The sequence below is a fragment of the Caretta caretta genome, chromosome 5, assembly GCF_965140235.1.
Source record: "Caretta caretta isolate rCarCar2 chromosome 5, rCarCar1.hap1, whole genome shotgun sequence".
In the NCBI taxonomy this organism is placed as follows: domain Eukaryota; kingdom Metazoa; phylum Chordata; order Testudines; family Cheloniidae; genus Caretta; species Caretta caretta.
In genome coordinates, this window is record NC_134210.1 from 84,880,066 (window position 1) to 84,896,081 (window position 16,016).

Genomic DNA, 16,016 nt, shown 5'->3' on the forward strand with positions numbered 1-16,016 from the left:
AGTGCTGAGGGAGGAGGAAAGGGGGTTCAATTCAAGTCTGGGCCTGCCCCTATTACTCCCCTCCGGGAGGCATCCATTGGCTGCACCCCGTGAGCGCCGAGCTCTGATTGGGGACGGGCCGCTGCCAGTCACAGCAAAGGCTGGCATGAGGACTGTGCGTTGTGAGGAGTGTGCAGGACTGACCTACTAACACAGATCCCTCGCCAACGGCGGCGGCAGTAGCAGCAGCAGACGCGCTCGCGCCCTGGCTGATACCGAAGCTGCTCCCCGCGCAGGACTGGTGCAAGGGGCTTCCGGGGCTTCACAGCCCCTCACACCGAGTTCTCCCGTCCCGCTCCCCAGAGCGATCGGGAGAAGAACAGAGGCAAAAGCTAGCGCTTTGCTGGGAGGCTACAGCTTATTCCATTCTACCAGTGGCGATTATGAAGGTAAGGTAACATTGTAATGGCTTGTAGTCTACACTGGATCCCTCGGTGTGGTGCTCCCCTCGCTTGTCTTACACACTTATCGGTGGGTGCGTGTGTAAATCTCTCTCGATAGCTCCACGTAGCTGGATAGAGACGCGTGTTGGCGATGTGTATGTGTGCGTGCGTGTGTGTATTATGTATATCTATATTAAAAACTTTTGCTAGCATGTCAGTACTGGGACTCGCCACCTTAAGGTGGCCGCTTTGATTGCAGCGCCCTCTGGACAGCACGTAGACTTGGAGCTGCTGCTGCTTGTTTGCTGGCTTTGGCTACATTGTTGTTGCATAATATGTCTTCTTGTTTGAGGAAAATTGATGTTTTCATGGAGAAAAGCGCCAGGGAGATTTGATCTGACGCTGATCCATCTCCCTCTGGGTGGGGAAAGGGTATATCTGGAGGAGTGGGGAAATAGCTGATTAAAAATACTGGTTTTGCCTGCGAAAAGAAGGTTAGTTAAAGGAATAATAACACGAGAAGGAATTTAGAAAATGTCTGTTTAAAAATTTACCTATTTTAGATTAAAAAAAACAACATACCTCAGACCCTTTTTACCCTCTGACTGTGTAACAAGCCCGAGGTAAGGTTTGTGGGTCTTGTTCTTTCGCACATTGCATAATCTGTTCACTGTGTACTGGCAAGCATTTGGATGTGATGTGTGTGTGTTGCGTGTGCAATACTTTTGGTAATTTTGGTGCAGATTTAGGGAATTAGATCATTAAATGCACTAATTTTTTGTGTATTTCACACCAAATAAGGAGTTTTTATGCCGATTGTCAGTGACTGTCGGCGAGTTTACATATTCACTTTGCGCTCAGGGATCTGGTTTTTATACATGGAAAAGAGTACATGTAGCATTCAGTTCTCTCAAATTATATTAGTTTGTATTTGTCTGTGCCTTTTCCCTCACTTTGCTCACTGTTTTTCAGACACTACAATACTGATCATTTAATAGTTCCTGGAAATGTTGCATTATGTAACCACAGAATTTGCTGGCAGTCAGGGTAGAAAGAGGGAGCTAATTACGCGATTTTATAATCTCGATACAAAGAAACTAGGACAATCCCAGGCTAAAAAAAATGCCACTGTAACAGATTTTTTAAAAGATGTGTTTAACAAGGAAAGTAGTCAAATGGTAAGTAGGGAGGTAACTCGTGGTTGCTGAATGTGGTATATACCCTTATAATGAAATTTGTGTTAATCTATATTTAGCCCTATCACAGTTTAGCGCTTGTGGCTTCATGTGCTATTTCGGTCTTTTCTCCAGAGCTGGACAAATAGACGTTCAAGGCCATTTGGCTGAGTTTTTAACCCCACGCTTTGATAAGGCTGTATTTTTAGGAAGGTATTTCTCCCAGACGCTAAGCATTTTGCTAGGAATTGGCTTTCATTTAAAAAAAATATTAAAGGGATTGATACAAATTTTAGATCATGCCAACAGCACCGAAGAAGCAAGATAGTCTGTCACCTCCCTTCGTGATCGTAATGAACCCGGGCGAAGTAAAACGCGGGGGACAGGGGGGGAGGCCTGGGGGAAGGGGTATCCCATTCACGTTAAATATTGGTGGTTTAGAATGTCACATGAGAAAAGCTGATGTAGGTCAGTATTACATTTTATATTAAACCAGTTTTTGATTATCCTCTGCCTATGATCACAATAAAGTGTACACAGGCAAAGCTTAGAATAATGACGATGATGCTCAATGAGAAAATAAGAATATTTCCTTTATATGTTGAAAACTATTAATGGCCCCGAACCTGAATTCCTTGTGGAGCCAGAACTGCCACTGGTTTCAACGGCTGAAGCCGGGGATGCAAAATCGGGGGCAGGGTCTTTAAATGTGCCCTTATTGAGAAGACTGGACTCCTTTCTTAGGTGAATTAAATAAGTAAGATAATTAAGGAGGTCAAGCTCTTTCCAGGAACCGAACCTGATTTTAGCCACGGCCCCCAGTTTACAGTGTGTATTATTGTTGTTGCACATTATTCCCTGCTGCCCATGTGGAGTCAATGTAGCTGGTGCATAGGTAGGAGGGTGGGTGGATGTGTAATTTTTTGTGGGGGGAGGGAGGGAAGGGTAGGCTTAAGGGCTGTGGGCTTAGTCCATTGGGCGGGAGTGCTGGTGCAGGTCTGAGGACCTCCTACTGCTTGGAGGAGAGCAGCAGCCCCTTCCCAAAGTAGCTGTCTTACCCGGGGAGGGGTTTGCATGGGGAGGGGCCGCAGAACTAGGCGTTGGTTATTGTGACTGGGGAGGCGGATGGCGCTGCTGCTGCTCCGCATTCCTTTGTTCTGGAGCTGGGGGCGGATGGGAGGCAGCCCTGAGCCCCGGGAAGGGCGGGAGGAGGCGAGTGCTTGGGGAGGGCAGCCTGGGCTGAGCACGAGTGTTAAGGAAAGCGGAGTAAATAAGGCAAGATAATAATACTCGGTTGTTTTGTACTGACAGGGAGCGAGCGAGAGAAGAACAGGCTCGGCAGTGGGAGGGATGCGTCTCCAGTCACGTAGTGTGTGTACTCGCTGTTCATTAACACGCAGCCGAAGGGGGGAGGGAAGGAGGGGAAAGGAAGCGTCTCTCCCTCTGTGTTGAGAATGGAAACATGTTAAGCAATTCAGCCCGCTCCCACGTTCTCTGCTGCACCAACCAGAGCGCCCTGCTTCAGCAGCCTTTGTGCCTAGGCTTGGCAGCCACGCGTACGATATTGGGCTTTCTAGGGCGGCTCGCACAGTTTAGTCGCCTGCTCATGTCTTTGAATTTTACACAGAGAGAGAATTTTACTTCTGTTGGACGTTAGAGACAAGCGCGCTACAGAGCAGGACTGTGCCCTCCCCCTCGCCAGCCCCCCACACACTTGCACTCCTGAGCCTGGTAATAACAATTAGAACTTCACTTGTTCCAAACACTACACTATTAAGTAGTTTACTCCTACAACACCTTGTGCTGCAGGTAAGATCCTCGTTTTACAGAAGTGGAAACTGAGACACAGCCGTGCACATTTTTATTATTTAAGTGGGTTTATGCCTTTTGCTGAATTTGACTCAAAACAATGTGACAATGTATCTATTTGGCGTTATTGACAAATATGTTCAAAAATATCCTGTTTCAGACTAGCAGCTGTGTTAGTCTGCATCCGATGAAGTGAGCTGTAGCTCACGAAAGCTTATGCTCAGATAAATTTGTTAGTCTCTAAAGTGCCACAAGTACTCCTTTTTTTTTAAAGAAAATATCCTGTGATTACTCCTTATCCTTGCATCTTGAATGATCAAATTCAAGTATAAAGAAAAGGAGTACTTGTGGCATCTTAGAGACTAACAAATTTATTTGAGCTCCAATTATCTGTATATAAAATCTATTTTGAATTTACCTTACCACACTCAGTAATTCATGCAACACAAAGCCTACATTAATATAATGCTAAGGGCATTATTCTTATTGTCGTCAGTCAAAACACTGACTTCAATAGGAATTTTCACTGAATAAGGTCTGCAGGTTTGTCCCAAGACATGATTTAAACCAGCAAAATCAAGGAACACTGAGCAATGCTCCTTCACATTATTGGCACTAGCAGAAACTACTATAAAAGTTGTTACATTATAGATATCTTTATTTGACTTTTAATGTTTTAACATTTTTCAGAATTATCTGCCTTCACTTTCCATTTTTAGTTATCTTCTATTTTTAGCTTGACTTATTCTCTAAAGAATTGTTAACTAGCTTTCAAAATATCCAGCTTCCTGGATTTGCCCTCAAAGCTTCACGTTTCTGTTTGAATTGATTTTCTAAGGAAATGATTTAAAAGGTGTCAAAAAGCTTACAGTCTTCCCACAAGCAATATGAACTTCTGCGACCTCCTCACAGCTTTTCTTAGCCTATGAAGAAATGGTATTTGCCAAACTTTTGCTGAAAATTGTGGAACACGCAGATATTGCTTTTGCTGATTTTAGCATGATTATATAGTCAACAGAATATATCAGTCACTGTTCTACTTGTTCAAGCACTTGTCTTTTTTTATTTCAAGATATCTTTTGCTCATTTTAAGCTGACTTACTTTAGCAAATGGTTATGCAAACAACATTTATGCAGTTTTTTTTTCCAGACAGCAACCCTGTTGCCATATTTTTGTGAGCTGCAGTTATAACATCACTGTGATGCAATAACTTGAACAATAAAATTCTTTGTTTGAGTCTTACTACACACAGTTAAGTAATGTGTCTGAGTCATCAGCTTAATAGATTCTTCCAGGTGACCTTGCCATGATAATTACAGCCAGTTATGAGATATAAATGTGCTTAGGATATGTAATAAAAAAAGATGCAAATATATGCCCAAATCCTGCGGTCCCTTCCCAGGCAAAATATCAATTAATTTAAATGTTAAACTATTTTTCAGAGTTAAAAACCCATTTAGGTAAACATTTTCATTCAAATATTGGTAATTTTAACTGACAGTGGTGGGGGGAGCTTGACTGTCAAAAGTAAAGACTTGAAAAATGAAGACATATTGAATTTGATTCAAAATGTGATAGAAACAATGCCCTTGAGAACTCCTTCTTTGTTTCTCTATTTTTAAAAAAGTGTGCCTGAAATTTATTAGCATTAATATATTGTTTGATATCCTGTGTTTTTTCCTGCCTAACTTACACTTGAGTTGGTGCTTGTCCAAATTAGCATAACATAGGAATACTGAAAGACTTTGTAAATTGTGAGCATGGATATTACATAAGAGATTTTCTTTTTGATTGGAAAGAAATACCCTTTTTACAACTTTTTTTTAGTTTTCTCTGCTGTGGATTTACAATATAAAAACAGTGGCAATGAGCTGTCTGTAGGAAAATTATATAATTTGATTATGGAGTAAAAATACTGTTATAATAAAATGAAGTTCATATTTTTAGCATATATTGTTTATTATTAACACATGCTTAGAGTCTTCTATTTTGTGTTTGTTGATAATATGTTTTGTCAAGGAAGCGCACACTCATCAGAGCATAGACTCTTCATTGTTTTAACAAGTTTAGGAAGAAATGTTCACATCCCAGTGGTAGTAAATAGAAGATTAAATGGAATGTGCTTTTAAAGCTTTCACTCCTTGTCATTCTGTGCTGGAATATTTTCTGGTTTTTTGCATGTATCCTGTTTTAGTTACCATCTTGCAGGGTTATCATACAGCTTTGACTCAGTTTTCTGTTCTGTTGCTGAGTTTCATGATAAGGGTTTCTGACTGAATAACCAAACTCAACCTCCCATGGAGTTTGCATCACAAGCAGTTCAATGTAGGCCCCAGTCCTGCAACTGGCTCTGTGGGGATGGACTCACCCCTACATTTGCATGGAGTCCAAGCAAAGTCCACAGTGGTCCATGCATCTGGATCATCTTGCAGGATTGGGGCCTACATATATTGCTATTTCTGTTTCATTTGCAATGTGTGTTAGAAATTATTACACATATTGTCTGTTACATCATGATGTTTCACTTTTTTGCACGTCATTTCTTATGGCAGAGAAAAAGGACCAAATCATCAGGTGATGTACATTGACATAGTACCACTGCCTTCAATAGAACAACACTAGTTTACACCAGCTGAGGATCTGGCTCATATTTTGGATTGGTGAGAATACAATACAATTAATACATAAAAATGTTATTTGTTTTAGGTATAATTGAAACAACATTCCATAATCATTTTTGTATTTTTGTCTTATGGCCTTTAATTGAGGGGAAAACAAAACAAAAGAATTTTTTTCAGTGTTTGAAATTAGCTAGGTTGTGATTTTGTTTTTAGAAACCTTTTAATATGAAAATAGTGATCTTGCATAATCTAAAATGTTTATTATGAAGCAGCAAGTGACATAGGAAAAATCTTCCTGTTATAGTCTTCATAATTTTACAAATTATTTTTAGCTCAATTTAGTATTTTTTATAAAAACCCATTAGAACCATAATAATGAAATATGTTTCTTTACCCGAGTATGTCGTTCTGTGCACCTTTACACTACCAGCTTATCATTAAGATTGCTCCTAAGTACTCTGAATTAATGACACTGATTTCTTCTAAAACAAAGCACTGAAGCATTTGTTTTGGAAAAATAAAAAAAAATCAATAGAGAATTACACAGGCTTTCCAAACAAATAGGAAGAAAATATAGGTCAAATGTGGGCTACTAACCTTGACTGACCTTTTGAGCAACAGCTATTTTTAACACACATTCAGTTCTCTCCAGATGATTTTATTTGCATAATTTGTGTTATTAACCTTTGAGAAGCAAACTATACTTTAATGAGTTAATCTGTAATTATTAAGATAAACAGTAACAGAAGTGTGTTTCCTAACGCTGAAGGCCTTTCATAAGACTTCAACCTGCTGGGTACAGCTTCAAGTTTGACAATATGGAAGTAATATAGTATTTCAATGGCCTTGATAAGCTTTACTGTATTTGTGCGACTGTGGAGAATCTAATACATTAACAATACACTTAATGTGAATGTAAGAGAATCAAGTAGATTCCTCTTTTTATTACCTTTAAAAAAGTAAAATACAGAAGTTTTATCCAAAATGTTTCATCTTGTGTGAAAACATCATAATGAGTATCACACTGATCTGTAATTTAATTATGGATTGATCCTTCAGTCTTTAAACGCTTAAGATGCTCATTGATTTGAGAGAGGTGTGTTATGTGCACAGGATTAAAAATAGTAGATAATATCAGAATTCTAATCCTAATTTTATCATGTTTCCTCTGTAACTTTGAGCAGCCACTCAGTCGTACCATGTAATCCTGTTCACCAGTGTGGTCCCAGAAAGGCTAAACTTCATCTGATCTAAACTGCATGGGTTGGCTGACCCACAAACCTGCATGAGGGCTGGCATTCTGGATCCACTCAAGCCAGTGGCGATTATTTTGGATTGTTTTGAATGCCTTCAAAATGGGATTATTTTGAATGCCTTCAGTGGGGTTTGGCTCAGACCATAGCGGCCAGATCCTCAGCTGGGGTAAATTGTCATAGCTTCATTAACTTTAGTGTGTCATAACTGAATTAACTTCAGAAATGGAACTATGACAGTTTACACAAGGTGAAGATCTATTCCCAGGGCAGTAGAAATTCCTGGTACTACATTTGCCTATAATCTGCAAAGAGTAGTTGTAGACAGGCTCCAAATTGTGGAGGAGATTTGGTTCCTCAGACTCACCTGTTAATTTAGGTTACATCTACGCTACAAGCTAAGGCTGTGATTCCCCCTGCTTGAGGACATATACTCGGGCTAGCTCTCATGGAGTTAGCATGAGTATAAATAGCAGTGTAGCCTTGATGGCGTCAGTGGAGGCATGGCTGAGCTGAGTCAAGTACATATTCACCAGGTTCAGGCATATTCGTACTCAGCATGGCTCAGCTGTGCCACTGCTGCCATGACCTGTTCTACCACTGCTAAACTGCTATTTATATTTGTACTACCTCTATGAGAGCTGGCAGGATTATGAGTACATGAACAGGAGAATCACATCCCTAGCTCTTAGTCTAGATGTAGTATTTGGCTGCATGCTCACTTTCAAAATTGCACCCTCAGTTTCCCCAGCTGGAAAATGGGGATGATAATACATCTTCACTTATTAAGGTGTTGGGGTCATTTAGTCAGCAAATATTTGTAAAGTGCTTTGAAGATGGAAAATACTAAGTATATTCTTAATTTTTTAGAATTGTTGAGTGCAAAATGGTTGTTGGGTTGGGTGCCTAGGAATGCCAGTGTTTCTGGTTCATGAAGAGACTTTAAAATAGTTGCCCCATGACAGGATGCTAACGATAACATATCTAATGATAACTATGCAAAACATTGAAAACAACAATTGGAAATATAAATATATATACTTAAATTTAGTTTGCTTGGCTGGTTGGTTTAGCAAATTGTTTATATTATACTTGACAGTGTTTATTTAAATAGGTGCTAAGAAGTCACAGTGACAGAATACATGGTTCTCACTTTAGAAATATTAGAAATGAATATTTTGCAGTAGTCTTGCTCTTGGGAGGACTCTAAGATTTGTAGACTTTTGATTTTAGAAAATTGCAGAGTGATTCAAAAAAAGTCTTGAAACTGTATTTCATTTGGTCCAGCGCAGTCATCACCAGAATGTTGAGGGAACAGAAATAATTACCAGGGCTGCCGGAGTCGGAGAAGAGGGGAGAGTTTCTCCCAGTCACCCCAAAATGATGGAGGGGCAACTGGGCCAAGTCTGAGTGAGAGGTGTTGGATCTGGGCGCAGGTTTGGGGCCACCATCAATAGTGTGGGGAGTGACTTGCTCACCCCAGCGGGGCCCACATCCCACCAGCACCGCCACTGGCATCATCACACTGGGCCCAAGGCCACCCACCAGGCCGAGAGCCCGGAGGTGGGAGTGGAATTAGGTATACCACTCCCACCAGTAGTAGGGCTGGAACTCAGGGAGAGGTGGGACTGGGAGCAGCCCCCTGGCCTCACACTGGGCAGAGCCCCTCCCCACTATCTCCACAGGGAGGGCAGTGATCCCACAGGCCTGGGGTCTCTCTGACACCCTATCCCCTCTTCTCTTCTTAAATTCTTTTGTTTCCATGATAATTTTCTTGGAAGGATGCAAGTGGGGAGGTTCAGTTTTAGGTTTTGCCTTAGGTCCCCAAAATCCTCTCGGTGGCCCTGATAACAACCAATGTTAAAACAACACTGTAGAAAGAGTTGCATAAAACATTTTTGAAGAATGTAATCATGGATATAATGCAAATTATTTTTGATAAATATAGAATCATTCTTTGCTAAGGAACGTAAATCTTGTTCAGTAAAACAATATGGGTCATATTTTGGCTTGGGAAACACATGTGTATGGGAACCACATGTGTGTATTTCAATGCACAATTGACCTACATGATTACATTAGAAAGAACAAAGAGAGTCAAAATTATGGCCCAGTCCTGTAACTGTTGTGCTTATTTAAGTATATAATATGAATGTGAGTAAGAGCTGCATGATCAGGACTTTTATAATATCTTGAGAATATCTGAGTGCTTCAATATTTTAAAATCCATGGATAAATTAACATCTCATGGCTTCTGTGTACATCATTTCTTGTTTCATTAGTATGAATTTTAGAGAACAGTCATATTAGCTCTTGAATCTGAGGTCGGACTCTGCTCGGATTGAAGTCAATGGCAAAATTGCAGTGGAGCAGGATTGGGTCTGTAATTAAGTTAATAGGGTTGAATGCTATTACACTGTTGAATTGGCACTCAATGCCATTAACGTCAACCAACCCAATAAATAATTAAATAAATAAAAACCATCAGCAGTGATTAATGTACAGCAGTATTAAATGTTGGTTTTAGAATACTTTGAGGGAGTGATAAAGTAATTGCAAAATTAATCATAAGGGAAAATATTGGAATTTGAAATGTAGTCAGAGGAATCATTACAGTTCATTAGTTTATGTGTAAATACTCATGTTTTCCAGTGGAATTATAAAATACAATTGAAGTGAAATGGCTGTTTTTATTGAAGGCATTTTGCCATTATCATCAGATGGAATTTAATTTGTTTACAGACTCTGTATTGGGCTGATCCACAAAGAAAACCATTAACAGACAAAGGATTTTAGTTCTCCGTTTGTATAATGGCAGTTTTCAATAAGATGATACAAATGTTCAAGGAAGATACTGATAGAACTAATAATTTGCTGGTGCTTTAATGATTTACCAAAAGCATAATGTCAAAGCTTTTGACATAAGTGGCAATTATATAAGGTTGACATAAAAATCATTGGCCAAATTTAGACCTTATGAACTTCTCACATGGATACAGGCCGGGGACGCATATGAATGTTGCCTGCAAAGCACTGTTGTTTTGAACACATATTTAGATGAGCCATGGACTTGTGTACAGTCCCTCCCTCATTCAGGTTATTCATGCCAAGGGCACCAGTAATATGCACAAGATGGAGCATGGCCAAAACAGGAGATATGTTTGTTGAAACAAGCAGACCATGCCTCCTTGGAATACCCCAATCTGCAGAAGTCCTGTGGCGTATGAACTCTGCAGTAAGCGAAATATTACAGCCCACCCTGGTTGTATTTTTTTGCTTAAGTGCAACCTGAGGCCTGAATATTGCCCTGTGAAAGTACATATGAATTTGGAATCATTGCATACTCAAAACTCCCAGTGACTGAGAAAAGATTGGTGGTAAAGAACTGAATTTTGAGTATTTGGTGTTTGGATGGGTTTGTAATAATTCTGATCCTGCCAATTATCTGTTATTATTTTTATTACTATTAATATTATTTTATTATTATTGTTCCTAATTATATGTAAATGGTAGTGCCCCAAAGCTTCATTCAGGATGGACTGGGGTCTCATGCTGAATGTTGTACAAAAACATATAAAGACACGATTCTTGCCTTGAAACACAATCTAATTGAAAGACAAAACACCACACTCCCACAATAAGAATGAAAGGGGAAGGAAGATGAGAATAATTGTGATAAGATCATGTTGCTACTTAAGCTGGCTTGTATATAGCTTGAAGGTTTCAAATAATGTAAATATTTTAAAAATACGTACAAATAACTAATTATCATCAAATCCCTATCACTGTTGAGTATTTTCAGTGACTAATAACTTTAAAAAGACCTTGAAGTTCCAGCTTGTACAGCACAGCACATTAATGTATAGGATATAAGCTTGTATGTATATAAGTATCCCCTCTTCTAGGAGTATCAATGACTGGTATCTGATTTTGATTTCAGTTATCTACTACATTTTATATTTTACTCAAATCTCTGTGTCATTCGGGTCTGATCCAACTCCCACTGAAGGCCCACTGTATCCCACTGACCTCAATAAGAATTGGATCAGAGTCTAAAAGAATAAATACATAACTTCTGGTAAAGATATGTTTTCATTGATATTTGATAGAAGAGGTGTACTGTTTCACATTATGTACTTTAGAAAGTGGATACATTTCCTCATTGGAAAGCCAAAAATTATTTAATGACTTGAATAAATATGATTGCCAGTGTTCATAATATACCAAGATAGTTACTGGTCAGAATTCTTTTGATCCAGTAATCCCAGTGCAACAGAATAATGTAAATGTAACCTGTGCGTTGTATTTTATATGACATAAGTCAAAGGATGAACATTCTGGAAATGATTTCAATTTCCAGTTGACCAGATTGATTATATTTTTTGTTACTGTAACACAACATTATGTGATGCATTTAAACATTTTACCTGTATTGCAAGCGTTCTGACTCATTTAAAGAAATGTACATTAAGATCCATATGTTCAACACTGAATTTTTAACAGTATTATACTGCATTCAGTTATACTAATGCTAAAATATTGCATTGTAATAAGCAGAATTGCTGTAATGGTATTTTAGGAAAACAAACTATAGAGAATTTTATATGAAGAGTGGGGATATGTGTTGGGGAGTTTCTTTCTATAAAGGCCTGATGCAAAGCATGTTTAACTTAATGGAGTGACTCCCATTGACTTCACCATGGGCTTTAGATCAGGCCTAATTGTGTAGTTATTTGTATATTAGTTATATTTCTGCTTTGCAAGCACAGTAATTTGGGGTGGTGCTGTTGCTGTAAATAGTTAATGTTGTCTATGGAGTGGTTAGCTCTTGACTTCATTTTCCATTAAGGTTTCATTACCAAAGACAAATAGTTATAAGCCAGTAATTAACCATGGATTTTAGGAAAGTCTGCTTAGCTGTTCTATTAAACGTGTTAATTGTTCATGACAGAGGAGTTGGCACGGTTTGATGAAACAGAACCCAACTTGAAACCCAAGTCTTTATGATCCCTGATTAATTGTTATTACATCACTCACTCCACTTTGCCTTCTGAAAAAGACAAGAGAAACTGGCAGAATACAATTCATTAATTTTTTTGTAACTTTCCCAGCTGATAAAGTTAAAATTAGTTTCATTAGTCATTGTAAACACATGCCCAATAAATAGTGATATTAAGCTAAAGTCACTGATATATTTATTTTTTTAAATATGCAGGCAGCATACAGATAGTCTGTAAAAGCAGTTGTCTTGCTAAATTTATTTTATCGGGAACATGACTAACCATGGAAAATTTGGTACGGAGGGAAACTATGTCTAGGATCAAAAAGAAATTTTGTTATGAGAACAAAGTATTTTTGTATTGATATGAATTAAATAATACAAAATGCCAGCTTAAATGCTACGTCAAATTTTAATGACAAAATGTCTTGAGTTAAAGGTTAAGCTAGTTTTCTTTAGTTGATGATCCCATTTCAGATTTAAACTTCTATTCTAATTTGTGCAGTATTTTGCTGCAGCTGTGTATCCTTAAATGTTGCTAAATTGTACTGTGGTATAGTAAAAACATTTTTCAAATGAGAATTATGTTAGTAAATGTTGTTATCTTAATGTAATTTCACTAATTACTCAATAGCTTTTTCTTTTAGATACGAGAGATCAACCTTATGTAATATTTTTTTTCTTTGTTGTTGATTTTTGAAAAAAAGTGGCGTGTCAGAATTATATAACTTGTGCTTAAACTAAATTATATTGATATGACCAGGCAAAAAGGGTTCTTAAATGTCATGTGATCTCTATACTAAATGTAAAAATAATATATGTTTTAAAAGTTAATTATTTTTATGTGCTGTGTAGCTGGAATGTGTTCTCTGTCATTATTTTAAGGCAAAGAAAAAAACATTCTAACCTCTTTAAATCAGCGTGGGTTATTTTTAATCTGTAATGGACCCAAATATATAACATTTCTGAATCACACACCACAGCTGCTTTTGGAAGAGAGATCTTTATATGGAGGGATAAGATATTTTCCAGTGCTGCTAATCAACATGTCTAGTCATCTGTTAGTGTAGAGGCTTACGTTGGTCAACGATGTAATGGGAAGTTCTGTGACAACATTATTGTTGAATCAAAACCAAATGTTATTTTTACTGCATTTCTTTGGATCAGACTTTACTTGTTTTGAAAACAGGAACCATTATTTTAAAGTTTTTTAATTGCATGGGGGAGGGAGAAAAGCTGCTAGCTGGTTACATAAAGTGAACTGGATCATTGTAAGTGTTGAGTTTCTTTTGTAGTCTAGTAGGTTTAATGAATCAATCATTATTGTAAATTATGTATTTTGAAAGTAGCATTTTAAAACAGAAAATCAGCAATAATCAACTAATAATTGGTGCTTTTTATTTGTTACAGGTTACTTAGCAAGTTCCCGTTACATCTCTCAAGAAGTAAATTGGATCTGAACATTCTTCTGTTTAATAATATGAAACAAAAGGAATAATGCATATGGATTTAGAATTACTGTATTTATTAGGTAGTTATGGTTTGAGAAGCACTGGGAAAACAGCTCACTCTGTTACTCATCATAGATCTACTAAAAATTGCTTCTGATGCAGCTGAGAAAAATGCAGACCATTAAAAAGGAACAGGCACCTGTTGATGCAAGTAGCAATACGGACAAAATCATGGTGCTTAATTCTACTTTAACAGAAGTGTCTGAAGACTTGGCTACAAATGAAGACATAATACTTAATGAAGGAAATAGTGGAAAAAACAAATCTTCATCATGTCGGAGAAAGCGGGAATTCATTCCAGATGAAAAGAAAGATGCTATGTATTGGGAAAAAAGACGAAAAAATAACGAAGCTGCCAAAAGATCTCGTGAAAAACGACGACTGAATGACCTTGTCTTAGAGAACAAACTAATTGCATTAGGAGAGGAGAATGCCACGTTAAAGGCTGAGCTGCTTTCACTGAAGCTAAAGTTTGGTTTAATTAGCTCTGCAGCATATGCCCAAGAGATACAGAAGCTCAGTAATTCAACAGCTGTGTATTTCCAGGATTATCAAACTTCCAAATCAAATATTAACTCATTTGTGGATGAACATGAACCATCTATGGTAGGTAGTAGTTGTATTTCTGTCATCAAACACTCTCCACAAAGCTCTTTGTCTGATGTGTCTGAAGTATCCTCAGTAGAGCATACTCAAGCAAGTCCTATACAGAATAATTGCAGAAGTTCTGAAAATAAGTTTCAAGTTATAAAGCAGGAGCCAATGGAATTGGAGAACTATGCAAGAGAGTCAAGAGATGATAGAGGCTCCTATACAGCATCCATGTTTCCAAACTACATAGTAAATACCTTTAATGGGTACTCACATTCCCCTCCTCTGCTGCAAGTTAATAGGTCCTCCAGTAATTCTCCAAGAACTTCAGAAGCTGATGATGTGATCATAGGAAAGTCATCTGATGGAGAAGATGAGCAGCAGGTCCCTAAAGGTCCAATTCATTCCCCAGTTGAACTTAAAAATGTTCACGCAACAGTTAAAGTTCCAGAGGTGAACTCTTCTGCACTGCCTCACAAGCTTCGAATTAAGGCCAAAGCCATGCAAATCAAAGTGGAAGCAATGGATAGTGACTATGATGCCACACAGAAACTATCATCACCAGTTGAGATGACATCTAAAAGACATTTTGAGCTTGAAAAGCACAATGCACAAAATTTGGTACATTCTTCTCACACTCCTTTCTCTGTTCAAGTGACTAATATTCAAGACTGGTCTCTCAAACCAGAACACTGGCACCCAAAGGAACTCAATGTAAAAATTCAGAGTGGTTGCAAAACTGGAGTTGTTGAAATTAAAGACAATGTCTACAAAGTATCTGAGTCAGAGAACTTGTATTTGAAGCAGGGCATAGCAAACTTATCTGCAGAGGTTGCTTCACTTAAAAGACTTATATCTACACAACAAATCTCTGCTTCAGACTCTGGTTAAGTTACTACTGAATAAAGGCTTATTGTTTTAAAGGATGTCATTTGCAGTAGATCAATATGTTTTGTATTATGCTGAATTTTCACTGGACTTGTGATGTCATTTCACTGTAATGTTCACATAATGTCTGATTGATGGTGTCTTTTTGTGCACAAATTATTATGAAGACTAGGTTGTGTTATGATCACTATGCCTTGTGTATAGTCAAGTAGCCTGTATGGGGGCTGTATATAGTGAACCTTTTTTTCCCCTTGTTGTTGTTGTTGTTCTATTATAAAGTGTGCAAGTTACCAGTTACAATAAAATATTGGTGACAAACACAGAACATCTACTCCAGTTCAATTGATTTCTATAAGTATGTAGATATTTTGTTAATTATTAAATAAGAAGTCTTCCAAAATGTATTTCAGTTCACTCGTATCCTTGAGGTTTACAGCCTAAATAAACCAAATTGAAATTTATGACATACATGCTTGGAAAAAATCCTCGGTCACATTTTTTTCTTACAGCCCTTTTATAGGAGAATAGAAACTGGATTGATGGATTAAAAGAGATGTAAATTTGAAGATCAAGCTTTCTTACCTTATTTATTACAGTAGATATACCAAAATAATAATATTAAGGAAATGTTTCTACTATGGTCTCAAATGAAAGAATATCTGGCTTTCAGTGCAGCTTCTTGAGACAGATACTGAGACATTTATCTTGTATAGCTTGATTCTTCATATAAAATTAAGATTGTGGAT

The 16,016-nt window shown here is 37.8% G+C and overlaps 2 protein-coding genes across 4 annotated transcripts in view; both read left to right on the forward strand.

The window, feature by feature from the left end:
* Positions 1 to 16,016, forward strand: part of AUH (AU RNA binding methylglutaconyl-CoA hydratase) — a 510,281-nt gene that overhangs the window by 266,641 nt on the left and 227,624 nt on the right. The gene's annotated exons all lie outside the window — the stretch shown is intronic.
* NFIL3 (nuclear factor, interleukin 3 regulated) lies at positions 16 to 15,595 on the forward strand. Of its 2 annotated transcripts, XM_048850683.2 has the most exons (3): positions 16 to 428; positions 5,960 to 6,067; positions 13,691 to 15,595. In XM_048850683.2, the coding sequence occupies exon 3, from the start codon at positions 13,888 to 13,890 to the stop codon at positions 15,271 to 15,273; it is 1,386 nt and encodes a 461-aa protein (XP_048706640.1). In that variant the 5' UTR covers positions 16 to 428; positions 5,960 to 6,067; positions 13,691 to 13,887; the 3' UTR covers positions 15,274 to 15,595. The 2 variants fall into 2 exon arrangements, with proteins under 2 accessions (XP_048706640.1, XP_048706639.1); XM_048850682.2 differs by lacking the exon at positions 5,960 to 6,067.